The 15,225-nt window shown below is 36.7% G+C and overlaps 1 protein-coding gene across 17 annotated transcripts in view; it reads left to right on the top strand.

Annotated features, from left to right (window-relative positions):
• The window catches only part of DLG2 (discs large MAGUK scaffold protein 2), a 2,210,459-nt gene that overhangs the window by 1,709,248 nt on the left and 485,986 nt on the right, over positions 1 to 15,225 (top strand). For all 17 annotated transcript variants that reach the window (XM_032167965.2, XM_032167963.2, XM_032167975.2 and 14 more), the window contains one exon: positions 3,698 to 3,853. In XM_032167965.2, coding sequence (XP_032023856.1) covers positions 3,698 to 3,853 — 156 coding nt within the window. The remainder of the gene's footprint in view (positions 1 to 3,697; positions 3,854 to 15,225) is intronic.

Below are 15,225 nucleotides of genomic sequence, written 5' to 3'. Positions count from 1 at the left end.
GCCTCTTTCTTTCTTTCTTTCTTTCTTTCTTTCTTTCTTTCTTTCTTTCTTTTCTTTCTTTCTTTTTTTAGTTTCTTACCGCACCATACAGATCATGGTTGGAAGGTGAGGGGCCCAATCCTAATCCAATGCTCTAAACTGCTTTGTTTAGGGAGGAAACTGAATTTGATAGTGGCAAGTGGTCCAAATGGGAAGGAGCAGTTATAGGCAAGGTAGTTTTCCTAAGAATAAGATATAGATGAAGCACCTCCCTCCAACATACACCATTATTGTGGATTAGCAATTAAAAATGACAAGGAAATAGAACAAATAGCAAGTGCTAATGGAGTTCAGAGAGAAGAGAGATCACCAAGGGCCAGGGTGTGCTAATTATATGCTATAAGAACCTGCAATTATAAACCCATAGATGTGCAAATAAATGCTGATGGCTCAGCAGATGAGCTGCAAGGTCCTTATCTATGGCTCTTTATAAATGGACAGCAAGATAAATGATTTGTTTATAAATTCATTTAGAGATTGTACCAATATCTTCAAATACTTTTCCCTCCCTCTGTGGGCATCCACAGATAGGCCTCTTGGGTTGGATTTCCATATTTACTACCTTCTGACCTAGGCCATTCTGGCAGTTTATAATAGGATAAGCAGGCCCTTTCAATTATGACTGGCTGATTCACGCTGCCAAAAGTCATTTCCCCTTGGCACTTCCTTACCAACTAAACGGGAAGTAATAGTGGCATCTGTTCTGCCACCCAGATTCTAGTGATGGTTTATAAATTGTTTGTCTGATGGGGAGAGGTCACACAGAATGTAACTGCAGGGAAAGACTAAGAATGCTGGCTCCCAGTATTAGGCCTTCTGTAACTCAGGGCTGAGAAGTCTGTGAGGAGCCCACTGTGCCCACTGGAGTGACTCTCACAGGAATTATGGGCAGGCATTGCAGTGGCTAAACTCAAACACACAAGAAACCTATCCCTTTGAGGGCAAATGAACCATGCACACATGCTTTAATTAAGTACTTAAAGCCAGTCAGTTCATGATAACATTGGAATTCTGGTTCTTCTGGTATAACCTCTGAGAATTTATAATGGCCTGAAAAATTTAGAGTAACTTATGGCTCCCTTGAAAGAACCAGAAGGTTTTTTAAAATTTCCCTCAGCAAAGAATGGTAAAAAAAAAAAAAAAAAAAAATTATCTATTCATTCAAAGAAACATTTACCAAATACCTACTATGTGCCATTTCTATGTTCAGATTGTAGCCTATGTTGTACTTTCTGTATACTGTACTGTGCTCTAGTACATAACATACATACTGTATCATAGAATATATGACAGAATCCTAGCACTGTAATAAAACCATTAGATATGCCGGGCGCAGTGGCTCACACCTGTAATCCCAGCACTTTGGGAGGCCAAGGCGGGCAGATCATGAGGTCAGGAGATCAAGACCATCCTAGCTAATGCAGTGAAACCCCATCTCTACTAAAAATACAAAAAATTAGCCGGGCATGGTGGCAGGCGCCTGTAGTCCCAGCTACTCAGGAGGCTGAGGCAGGAGAATGGCGTGAATCCAGGAGGTGGAGTTTGCAGTGAGCCGAGATCGCGCCACTGCACTCCAGCCTGGGTGACAGAGTAAGACTCCGTCTCAAAAAAAAAAAAAATCTTCAAATGTGAACCCCATTTTTATGCCACTTGAAAGGAGATTTTCACTGATATTTTTAATGTTGTTTTTGATTGCAAGAGAACTTTGTCAATATTGCAAGAAGGCTTTGTCAAATTTGTCAAGTGGTTTGTTATGTTTTGATATCTTTTCATCTACTCATCTTCTGAGATATTAAGTGTTCTCACAATCAACAAAAAAAACTGGATTTGATATCTCTATTCTTTAGCCAGTGAATGTACAAAATAACAAGTAAATAAATAGGGAAGAAATAGAAGGTGAAACAAAGGTAAAATGAACCTGCAATATCAGTAACTGTTTCTCTGTGTTGATAAGACTTTGAACAGTGAAGAATTAAGCTTAGCAAGTATCAGTCCACTATGAAACCATCCTGAAGGTGACTGAAAGCAAAGAAATAAGAGCCTTCTTCTAAAATCCAAGGTATTAAAGCCTGCTCCAAACACCAAATCTATTAAATATGTGAATCAAATGATAATATTATATTCATAAAGTGGTTCCAAAAAGATTCAAATAAAAGTTTCAAGAGTTCAACCCTGGACAAAATACAGGACCTCATTTTCATTGGCTTGAATTTTTTGTAATTTTCAGAAAGTAAAATATTTTCAAAGAGAAACCTAATAAAGAATTCAGTTAAATACAATATAACCAGGAATTTTTTTTTTTTTTTGAGACGGAGTCTCGCTCTTTCACCCAGGCTGGAGTGCGGTGGCGCGATCTCTGCTCACTGCAAGCTCCGCCTCCCGGGTTCACGCCATTCTCCTGCCTCAGCCTCTCCGAGTAGCTGGGACTACAGGCGCCGGCCACTACGCCCTGCTAATTTTTTGTATTTTTAGTAGAGACGGGGTTTCACCATGGTCTCGATCTCCTGACCTCGTGATCCGCCCGCCTCGGCCTCCCAAAGTGCTGGGATTAGAAGCGTGAGCCACCGCGCCCGGCCGAATTTTTAAAAGATCTCCATTAGCCAGCTTTGATTGTGAAAATGTGACTCAGAATATGGTGCTACGGAGGTAAAAGGACTGGGAGAGAATTGGAAACATCATTTTCTTAGTCTGTAGAGTCAACATCAGACTGAGAAAATTGGATCAGCCCTCCCAGGCAGAAACAACAATGTTACCGAAATGACATTATCATGAGAATGTTTTATGATCTAAAAGAAGTCATTGAATCCTTTCTTCTAAGGTTCTGTGCTGGCAGTTTAGATCAGCTACCATTTTGTGTATAATAATATTTTCAAATTAAGATGCAGAGATTTCTCCAAATAGTCATAGGACCAAATTATATGGAAAGAAAATAACATTCTTTACATTTCCTATGTATGCAGAAGGTATTAGATGGACTCCAAACATAATTAAATACATTAGCATTTGTAGTAGGCCCTATTTATACTATTTCTTTGTATTAGATGTGCAGTCTTAAATTTTGTAGGAGTATATCTGTTAATATTAGGTCCTATTTATATAAGAAAAAAAAATGATCCTAGCTTGGACAACACAGTTTATCTTTATCCACATAGAAGGAATTCAAATTCTAGTCCAGAGTTGGTATAGTGCCATTCCGTATTATCAGTGACACAGGTTCTATCTTTATATTCCATTATGTGTATTTTTTGGCTTTATCCTCAATTTTGCTTCATGGTCTAAGATGACCAGTGAAGCTCCACCCATTATGTCTGGGTTCCAGGTGAGTAAAGGGAGGAAACGGGAGAGAACAAAATTTCAAGAATTCCGGCTAAACGAGCTTCCTTATAAGCAGCTATTCCAGTTCACCAAATACTTCAGAGCACTCACATCACATTGGACTGAACATTTTCATGGGGCCACTTTTACCCACAAAAGAGCCTGAGGAATAAAGTCTTTATTATAAGAAAAGTTACAAGTGGAAAATTGGGTTTCTTTTAATAACAAATCAAGAAAAATGGCATTGTTTTTACTTTTGCATATGGTGAAATGCTACTGGTTGCACAGGTGTTCCTTGTATGTACTAACCATGCATATCTGTCTCTTCCTCTTGTATCACCAGGCCTCCGGAACCTGTTTACAGCACTGTGAACAAACTATGTGATAAGCCTGCTTCTCCCAGGCACTATTCCCCTGTTGAGTGTGACAAAAGCTTCCTCCTCTCAGCTCCCTATTCCCACTACCACCTAGGCCTGCTACCTGACTCTGAGATGACCAGGTACTGCATGCGCTTCCTCACTTCATCTTCTCGAACTGCATGTGCTTCCACAAGGATAAATGGGTAGAATCTGCCTCTGCTCACTTCTCTTGCACTAAACATCTTCCCCAAAGTGGAGAGATGTTCTGCTGTTCCCTTGGTGCAATGGGAGAAATTAAGAACATTGCCTTTTTGTTTTGTTTTGTTCCCTGGAGTGATCACAGAGCACTTAGACATTGATCACATGATGCTCCACGTGTTCCTGGTTCCTATACATTTTGATAAGGCATTAATTATATTTTTCCGGAATAATTAATTTTGGAACTTAACACCATTTCACTCATACAGAAGGATGAAAAAGAACATTTGTTGAATATTTTTAAATAATATTTAATAAGTGCTTACTATGCTCGATGCATAACATGGCCTAAGAAATATGTACTATTATCATTTAATATTTTAACTAAAATATTAGATTAATATCACTATTTAACTGAATCTTTAAGGTATTAAGCAACTTGTCCAAAGCTACAGGATTAGTTGGTTTCATCTCACCACACAGAATGTAAAATTAATGTTTATATTGTGTTATCATGCTATGTATATACATATATATATTCTCTTATTTAACTGCTCCCAGCCTATTTAAAGAAACAGAAGTTCAGAGAGGTTAAAGTATTGCCCTCAGTATGATCTTGCCAATAAATGTGGAGTCCAAATTTGACCTTAGAATGTTTTGAGCCTTTCAACAACTTTGTAAAGAAATTATTCTAAGTCTGAAAGTTGGACACAATTCTGTGTTAGCATTCCAAAGCCTATATATGATAAATAACAGAAAAGACCTCATCTTTTCATAGTAGCCTGAACTGGAGAGAGGAAAGCAAGAAAAATAGAATTCGACGTTCCTCAAGGTAGTTCCAATTCAGTCTAAACAGAGATCCCAATTGTAATGTTCCTACACAGAATGGGGTGTCTATATAGTTATGTTTTCAGACAGGAATATCTTCATAATATTGTTAGAGCTGAAAAAATACAGACTTTAGAATGATTCAGAGTGAAGATGGATATATCAAGAGGGTCTTCTAAGAATATAATCTTTATTTTTTGATGTTTTGAAAGAATAAGTTTAGAAGTCAATTACTGTTCTCTAGGAGAGTTAAAAGTAACAAATTTTAAATTACATCTAACATTTCCAGAAATAAATGAGAAAACACATTTTTGACTATGTAAATCAGCTAGGGCACTTTTATTAATTTGCAATAATTAAAGTCTAGTATTTCAGAATACTTTATAAATATTCATTAAGTCCACCTGTATTTTTAACAAATCATTAAAACTATTTGTTGATACAGTGAATAATGCCATTTTAAAGCTGAAAGTTCAAAGTCACCATAAACCTAAGGAAGTGAGAAGAGCCACATACCTGTAATGACTTGCTAGTAATTATGTACCTATAGTCAGTTACATAAAGGTAGCTGACGTTTATTGAGCTCTTCCGTGCCAAGCATTTATGTTAAGTACTTCTTATGAATTATTTCTTTTAATTCTCGTAATAACTTTGTGAGGTAGATGTTATCATTATCTTTGTTTTACAAATGAGGAAATCGAGACTTAAGTTGCCTGACTTGCCCAAGATCATCCACTAGTAAGTGACAGCTGGGATTCAAACCCAGATAATGACTGACCTGGCAGAACATTAGCCATTGTTGCTCACTGGAAAAAAATTTCCACCTATTTCTCTTTTTCTATCCTTTCTCTATCTTTATCCCGACTTCTCATATTCCTTCCCTTCTTCTGGCTCTGTGTCAGTAAATATATTTTTCTTTTTATCCTGTGTTCCTTTTTTATTAATGTAAAATTTACATTGATTTCCTTACACTCCACTGGGGATTTTGAAGCATCCCTCCTGAAAAATTCACCAATAAGTAGCTGATAAGAGTTTACCTCTATGTGCACCTACCAGATATGATTCTTTTCAGCTTGCTTTCTGTCATCTGTATCATGAATACCATAGTTATTTATTTTCAACTAAAAACATTATAATACAATGTTGAATTTTTTTTTTCAAATTACACACCCTAATTCTGATATGCACCAGGCCCCAAGGGCCATCCATCATTCCTCTTTTTGGGAATTCTGTTTTCAATTTATTCTAATTTGGTCCCCTTCTTTCTCCTTCTTTTTTTCTTTTTCTATTATCTTATTCTTTATCTTGTCTCTGTAGAAAAACAGTCATACACACACAAAAACACACAGACAACTATTTTAGTGGCCTTGTCACTACCAGTGCATTGATACCAAAAATCTTAATTTCACCCCACTTTGCTCCTCCTCCATACTTCCTCAGCTTAGTAAATGGCACACACATCTACCGCATTGTTCAAGCCAAAAACTTGAGAGTCATCCATACTACTTTGTTTTCCCTCACATCTGCCATTCAATTCATCTTCAAGTCCTGTTGATTCTACCTCCAAAATATCTCAGATTTATTCGCTTTCCTTTACTTCTATTTCCACCGCTTTAATCCAAGCCCCCATCATCTCCCACCTATAATAGCTTCTTAATTGGTCTCACCATTTCCACTGTTGACCTCCAGGCTTATTCTCAATGCAACCAAAGTGATCTGTAAAAAAATACAGATCAGATCTCCTTTTGCATTAGGATGCAATGCGAAGTCATTAACATATCATCCAGGCTCTGCATGACCTAGCCCCTGCCTGCCTCTTGGATACCTCATTTCATTCTTCCCTTTGCTGACCACATATTCATGTTGGCCTTCTTTTTATTCACAAAATGCACTAAATCTCTTCTAGTCTCAAGCGTTTCACATATGCTTTTCCCTGGAATTGAAAAGCTCTTTTTACACTTTGCCTGATTAACTTCTGGTCATCTTAGATCCAAGCTTAAATTGCACATCTTCAGAGAAGCTCTCTGAAACAGCAAATCAGGCCCCCTATTATATATCTTCTTTCTATTTTTCATAAGACTCAAGCAATTTATAATTGTACATTTATTTAAGTGATTTTCAAACTAAATGACTGTATCACCCTCTACACTGTAAGCGCAATGAGTGGAATTGTGTTTATTTTGTGCACTGCTATATTCCTAACAGTTAGTACAGTATCTGGCTAGCATGAGCTCAGGATTATTGGATGAATACATAAACATGGAAATAAAATCTGCAAACAAGCAAACTGATACCTGTTTGAAAACAAGTCATAAGCTCAAGCTGTGCTTTACTTAGTTCTTAGTAGGTATATAAAACTACTCCATGAATGAATGAATCCATGCATAGAAACAAGTAATAACTAGAACTTACCTTATGTTGTACTCTCACCATAAACTGTCTATGGTGATTGTCTACATTATAAATCCATTACGCACCTGTCAGTTCTTCATGAGGAGTCAGTAATTCATTTCAGATATTATTTATTTTTCCAATGGGAAATACCTCTCCAAGCCACTGTGTCTTGAAATGCAGCCAATAATTCAGGGGCAAAGTAAAAATATTCTGGTTCCATTTTTGACACCATCACCTGTGCGCTGTTCTCTATATTCTTGAATAACATATAGACCCTCAGAAGTAGATGAGAACTTAGAATTAGATAGACAAACCCTTATCCAACTCTGGTAGTGTTGTGGAACCCAATCTACTATCTTCACAGTCTATGTCTTATTACCACTCATGGTTAAATATAAATATTCTAGGATCTTTTGCCCTAAAACAGATATTACAAAAATATATCTATTAATTTATTTAGCTAAGACTTATCAAGATCATCAACAAAGTGCAAGATGCTACTATAATAGGACAACTTTTTACAAAGGGACAAGCTGAAAAAGCCAAACATGTTGAAGAAATGCCTGATTTTTAGGATGCAGTAGATAATGATGTATATTTTGTTCAGAGCTTTTGAAAAATTCCTGAAGTCTATTCCAGAAACATGCACATATTGATATAGCAATTATGGCTTCAGATTAGAATATGCACTAGCTCTGGGAAAGTTAGCATGTGAAACCATCCTTACGTTTACATCAGTTTAATTCCTAATCCACATTTAGAAGAATAAAGGTGAGTCAGCAAAAGCAACCCGAGTCAGTCTTCTGTATTTTCTGAGCTTCAATGGGAATACCCAAGTTCTCAGCTCTTTAAATTAATAGCAAACATTCAGGGATGAATTAATTGTACACACAATTTACTTCTGTAAGACCATTTAAAAGAGAACAGAGAAGTTGCTAGTTTTTCTTAGGAAAGCACTTTAAATTACTTGGCACAGTGCCTACGGCTGCAGATTATATTTGGAGGAATTGACTTTTTAATGCTTGCAGAAGCAAGAAATGTGCAGAGCCTGAAATCAAACTAAAATTTGAAAAACAAATGGGATTTCTATGGGACTCCTTGTCTAGTACATCTCTTTTTCTTTGAAAAAAAGTAGTTTTGATGTTGTAATTGGTTTTTCTACTTTGGGAGAATAAGTTATTCAGTTTTGGATATTTCTAGGGCAAGGAGAATAGTATTCTTGGCTGTTTTTTCAATATTTATGGCATACGTTTATTTGTCCTTTTACATAAATGGTCCTAATTATTGTTATTTTGCAGTTGATAAGAGAGGCTGAGATAAGCCAGATGAAGGCTAATTAAAATATATTGGCTGGTTTTGGATGGGAAATGAACTGTGAAGCACTATATCATCATAAAACATCTTCACTCACTGAAGGATATATATATATATATTCATGGGACTTCAACTAGGTCCCAAGCATCATCCTCAATGTTAGGGATTCAAAGGTGAAAAAACATGGTCTCTCCCCTTGAGTATCTCACAGACATATAAATGAAGAATTACTTACCATGTGATATATATATCTACTAAAAGGCCTCAGTTTCTCAAATGTACCTAGTCTCTAGGTAGCTGTTAAAATAACAAATTTAGAGAAATTAAATTTAACAGAGTTTATTTGAGCAAAGAACAATTCATGAATCAGGCAGCACTCAGAACCAGAAGAGGTTTAGAGACCTCCACTGAGCAGTTTGAGAAGCAACTTTTTATAGCCTGTACACAGAAGCAAAGTAGGGAAATCACCTGATGGGCTACAGCTAGGCATCTGTTTTATTTGGGAACAGTGCGATGAGTTGGCTGCCTGCAATTGGCTGAAACCCAGCTGCTTGTGACTATCTGAAACTCTACTGTGTGTAACATTTCTAAGTTAGGTTTCAGATTGTTGTGTGGGAACTCAGAGTATGGAGACAGCCTTAACCTAAGGGCCTCCTGCTTATTTAACTCAGCATAACTAAAATCAGATTATTACAAGTGGTAGTGTTGGAAGCAAATACGACCTTAGACTGTCCCTTCAGCAGAGGTATTAATGTACACAAAGAAATGGCCCCGTCCACACCTAGCCATCTATTTCTAATCATGTATAAGAAGCATTACCTATGGAAAATGCACACTCATCTTCTCATAGTTCTAACTTCTAACTATTCTCTGCTGGGCTCAGAGAATCCACATTTATAATTTACCACCTTTGTAGAAATCATAATGTTGGCAGCCTCAAGCCATTCTTAGTTTTGGGATGCAGAGCAAGATCTTTATTTTATAAGACCTCAATCATATGCCAGAGATATGGTGAGCCCCTGAATAGTATCTCAGGCTGAGGTGAGAATGAATTTTTATTTTTATTAAAGAACTGTTATAAAAGACTGTTACCGTTCATAGCTTAATAGTGAGTCCAGTGAATTGTGAAGGGAGATGAATGGTAGGGTTGGCAGTATGGGGGAAGGGCTGTGCAAGCCTGCCTGTATTTTTATAGAGATCTAAGTATTTTACAACACGCCATTTTGTTTTCATTAAGGCTTCAAAATTTACTTCTCAGAGAAGAGAAAATAAACCTTCCATTTTAACCCTTTAATTCAGTTCTGTAGACTATCAGCACATATGAAGTTATAGGATCCCTTAAATGGGTTTTTAAAGTCAGCAGGTATGTGTGTTCCAAATTGAATACTAAAACTTATCTTTGGCAAGCTTTCTTTCCTTGCAGAGTGGCAGAAAATTTACTGGGCCTTTAATGTTTTAACTGTTTCAAAATCTGTAAATACAAAATCAAATATAAATTCCAAAACTAATCTCTACAAGAAGTGCATTTAAGTCTCTAAAGGTAAACATAGGAGGGATTACCTGACTCTGCCCTGGTTTTTCTGGGCATTATCATGAAGACACTGAGCTTATCAGTAGGATTAGGGAAGAAACGTGTTCCAAGTAAAAGAAATAGGAAAAGGTTAAGCATCCTGGTATATAAAGGAGCATAATGCCTTCTGGGACTACCAGACTACCTGTGTGGCTGAGGGCTATTGGGTGGGTGATAAGGTTGGAGAAAAAGGCAGCTGTGTATCATAGAAGACCTTACTTACCAAGCTGAGGATTTTGTACCTTATCCTATAGGCAGTGGGGAGCTGTTGAAGAGTTTTAAAGCTGAGCAACGACACAATCTGCTTTGCATTTTTAAAAAGATCACTCTGCCACCTGTGTGGGAAAAGTTTGAATGCAGGGCAACTAGTTAGTATTATATTATAGAGCAGCATTGAAATAATGAAGAACTGAATTGAGACTATCGAGATAGGGAAGTACAAATGGATTCAGAATTATTTATTAAATAGAACAGGTGGTACTTGGTAACTGACTCAGGGGAAGAATTTTCTGTCTTGAGATATTCACTGGAGGGTGATTCTTTGCCCCTGTTGGACAGAATGAGCACTCTTGGACACAATAAATACACTTAAACATAAAACTCTTTAGAAAACAATGGGAGGGAAGGGAGGCAAAATATATCGGGTCCCTTGTTTGAGGTAGTGGCAGTGTGAAGTCACAGAGGAGCTAAGGATTGTGCCCAAACTGTCTAGGTATGAAGCCTTCTATTTGGCCATACTAATCACGTGCATTTTAGCTAAACATGTTACCACGCTCAGAGCCTCAATTCCCTCATTAGAAAGTGAGAAGAATAATTGTATCTGTGCTGTTCCCCTCATAGGATTGTTGTAATGATCAAGGGAAATTGAGCAAATGAATTTTCATCCAGGCACTAGCTACATTAGTCATTATTAATTGTTCCCATATGTGTATTCTATTTTAAAGCCTTGAACTCATGTATATTTATTTTTATTGCTATCACAAATCAGGCAGAAAATATTTAGCAGTTCAGGAAAATCCCCTGAGGTCATAAGAAAGCTGTTTGGGCTGAGACCTTCTATCACTCTTAGCAGCCATCCTTCTTGTCATCATAATCAATGTCACATATTTTTCCTTTTATTATTACATTTATAGGCTCCCTGTAAAAGGTAGCATGTGTCTAATCCCATATGCGATTTTGTAATTATATGAGATACATTTTTTTTATATACTCATGTAGTGGTATTTCTGTCTTACATGTTTCTTCTCAGGAATGTGGACAAAATAACAGCCACTTTATGGTGCACAGGTTAGTAGCCAGGCACTTTACACAGGTACTTTATTGTTTCTAATAATGTCAATAATTTTGCAAAGTGTATGTTTTGATCTAGCAATTGGAAGAATCTGGGCTGTACCCAAGGCATTCTCACATCCAGGCTCGTCTTCTCATGGAGCCTTAATCACATTCACTCTGTACACTGTAGCTTCTCACTCTGTCCCCCACTTCCCACATCCACTCTGCCATGAATGTGTAGATTCTGAAAGGAAATTTGAGCTTTGTTCACACGATTCAATCTGGGAAACAGCACCATTAGAAAGAGAAAGAAGATGCTTACAAATCAGTGACCTTCTTATGCCCTTAAAAGGCTGATATAATCTTAAAGAATTCTTTATTTCACTCTTAATTAAAACCAAGAGACTGAGCCCTCTGAGAATGACTCACAAGGCATAGCCCCTTTCTAAGTTTATGTAGTAGCTTATGTTTCAAAGGCTCTCACTGCCTTTTTGAAGTAGGTGATCACTAAACTCAATATGAATTAAGGAAAATGAGAAGAGATTAATTGACTCCCAGAGTGACAGAGGCCACTCTTGCTACATTAGGTTTTATAGCCTATTTCTTCTTCAATGCAATCTATGAAAGAGTTTACATGGAAAGAAATACCCCTTGATTTTAAATTAATGCATTGTCTCAATAGACAATTTCTTAAATTTACAGCATTCACTGTTGTCCCTCACTATCTTTTGATACTATGGGGAAGAAGTTCTTTCATTAAGAATTCAATAATTGTTTTAAAAGCACAGTTAAACTTTTGTAATGTAAAGGACAACAGAAAACAAGGAACTCACCCTGTTTTAAAAGCTCTTATTTACTCTGCAGAACAACCCAGGCAGGTAGAGTCAGGAGGCTTCATGAGGGTCAAACACCTTGAGATGACAGAGCTGGGAAGTGAAACCAGATTGGTTTTACTCTAGAATTCCTATTCTATGATGTTCAAATAACTCTGTGATAAAACAATCTAAATTTAATTGATTAGCTTTTAAAAAAAATTAAAAGTGAGATAATATCTCTATCTGTGATGATGTGAATATTTTCTTTTAGTTTTAGTATGTCTGCTGGTGTTTTGGGAGCAATCTCTGTATTTACTTTAGTAACCATCAAATTATTGAGTAGCAATAAGAAAACAGAATAAGCACAACTTCAAAAACATTCCTTTGTGAAGGAAACTGCCTGTGAGAAAATTCTATGCAAAAATCACCATGGCAACAAATTGTAGGACTCAGAATCAAGACAGTAACGTTAAACCATAACACCCATTGCATAGATATTAATTAAAACCACTGATGTGTATTTGGTGCCTTTAGGTGCTATGCGCTATTCCAGAAGTTTTATATGTACCAACTCATTTTAACCTTATAGTCACCTGTGGGGTAGCTATGATCATCCCAATTTTATGGAAATATTACAGTACATGGTTTGAGAAACAAATGGAAACAAAGAGATGAGATAATTGGAAATGAGGTCATCAGAAATTACACTTAGAATATTAATTTTATTTGAGATGTTTTGTTTTATTTACTGTTTTATTCCTTGTGCCAAAAATGGTACCTGGCATGTAGTACTAATAGTAACAATGACAATACAGATGATGATGATGGCAACTATGAGTATAATGATTACAACAATCACTGTTTATCATCTTGTTACCTACCCAGCAGCACTTTATACAAATTAACTCATTAATCTCCACAGCAACCTGCAGGTGATCAAACAGTTAACTAACCCTTCTAAGGTCACATGGGTAGAATTTGAACCTAACTAGGCTGGTACCAGAATCTGTGTTTTTAAATGTGCTTAATAAATATTGACTGAATATTATAGTAGTAATTCTTCAAGTATTGAATTCTGCTTCAGAGAAAAGTACACCCCATTAAACAATAGTCAAATCTCTTTAGTAGATAGATGATGTATCAACAGATGACTGATTGATATAATATGAAGATAGATAGATAGACAGACAATGAATAGATGGTTAAGAAACTAGACTCTAGATACAAAATATTAGAGTTTGAATTTTGCCTCCACAACTTTCTAGCTTTGTAAACTTGAGCAAGGGACTTTTCTATAAGGTAGCAATTATTGTAGTATCAATCTCATGGGGTACCTATAAGGATTTCAAGATGTTTTATACAAAGTGCTGAGAGCAAAACCTGATAAATATGAAATGCTCCATAAATTTTAGCTATCATTATATTTGTATGTGTGAGATGATGTATTATGACCGCCCCCCCCCCAAATAGATACCTCACGCTGAGGTGAGAATGAATTTTTTTCAAAGGACTGTTATAAAAGACTGTTTCCATTCATAGCTTAATAGTTGAGTCCAGTGAATTGTGAAGGGAGATGAATGGTAGGGTTGGCAGTATGGGGGAAGGGCTGTGCAAGCCTGCCTGTATTTATATAGAGATCTAAATATTTTAGAATGTAGAATTTTATTTTAATGAAGGGATTAAAGTCTGCCTCTCAGAGAGGAGAAAATAAACCTTCCATATCAAGCCTTTAATTCTGTTCTGTAGACCTTCAGCTCATATGAGGTTTAAAGGATCTCTTGAAGAGGGTTTTTAAAGTCAGTATGTATGTGTGTTCCAAATTGAATACTAAAACTTAAGATCACTCTATGCCAGAGAAAATGAATACCTTAGAGGGTAAAGAGGAATTTTGTGGCTTGCTTTTAAAAGGAGAGGGTATATTGGGCCACTACTAAGCAGTCAAAGCTTTTGTCCAAATTTTACAAAGGCTCCCCTTCTTCTGGCACACAGTGTGTCAGGGCCTGTGGCATGGTGAACAGCATTCAGACTAGATTTCAGCCCTAACTCATCCCTGTGACCAAGTGTTCTTTGAGCAACCTGCCTAACTTAATAAATGGACCCAAATGAAGATGGATATCAGGATACAAAATGAGAATTTTATTTCTCTGTGTTATTTAGATCTCCTTCAAATTCATCTAATTTATGCTCTTTTTTCTTTCCTATGCCTCTGGCATAATTGTAAAGATATTATTCCATCAGCCTTATGGGAAAAAAATAGCTAGATGCTAACATAGGTTCAGAGATGGTTGGATACAAAGATTGGACTAAACAGTTTAGTCTAACCTCTGTATTTTCCAGATGAGGAAACTGTCACTCAGACCCCAAACAGGTATTAAATTAATATTATAGGGTTAGCACTTTTGAGGATATGCAATCCAGGTGTGGCTGACTCCTGTTCTCAGAAGATTTAGGGACCACTGGACCTACAGAGTTTCTTTTGTGGATATAGTCAACAGCCATTTGTAAGTAAAAAAAGAAAAATAAAATAAGAGGTCTAGAAATTTATTAGGGATAGCATATTTCAAATATTTGTGAATTTTAATCAGCTTCTGCCTTATTTATTTTGGATCCAGCCTTTTTTTTTTCCATAGCTATATACAGATTTGTATTTATTGAATGCTGAGTATTCAGAGACTCTGCATGGGAAACCTGAAGGTCAGACAGTAGCCCGGTTTTCCTTTCTATCTGACCAGTTACTTGGTAAGTTCTTACTATTCTCACTATTAGTGGAATAGTACAGGGCCTATGGTTCCTGTAGACCCTAAGCTGCACTGGACATGAGGAAAGCAGCTGTGAAATATAAAACAGAGCCTCTACCAGATTTCTACCATCATAATTGCTGGAGTTCTGTGATTATTCTTTGCCTCCTTATAGGGCCTGGTGGTGAATCACGAGATGTCCTAGGCAACCATTTCCACACTTTCACAATACAACGCTTTCCTTATTGTTTTCCCTTAGAAATCTCCTCACTTACAAGAACTTCCTTACTCTTCGCACCTTTGTCACTGTCCCAATTGCTTTGAGTGATGTTATGTTGGATATGCATCTGCTTTCCCACTCTTGTCCACACTGGAGCTCCATG

This window comes from Hylobates moloch, unplaced genomic scaffold (genome assembly GCF_009828535.3).
Source record: "Hylobates moloch isolate HMO894 unplaced genomic scaffold, HMol_V3 SCAFFOLD_11, whole genome shotgun sequence".
NCBI lineage: Eukaryota > Metazoa > Chordata > Mammalia > Primates > Hylobatidae > Hylobates > Hylobates moloch.
The sequence above is the reverse complement of the archived record's forward strand: the minus strand, read 5'-3'. Positions and strand labels throughout refer to the sequence as shown.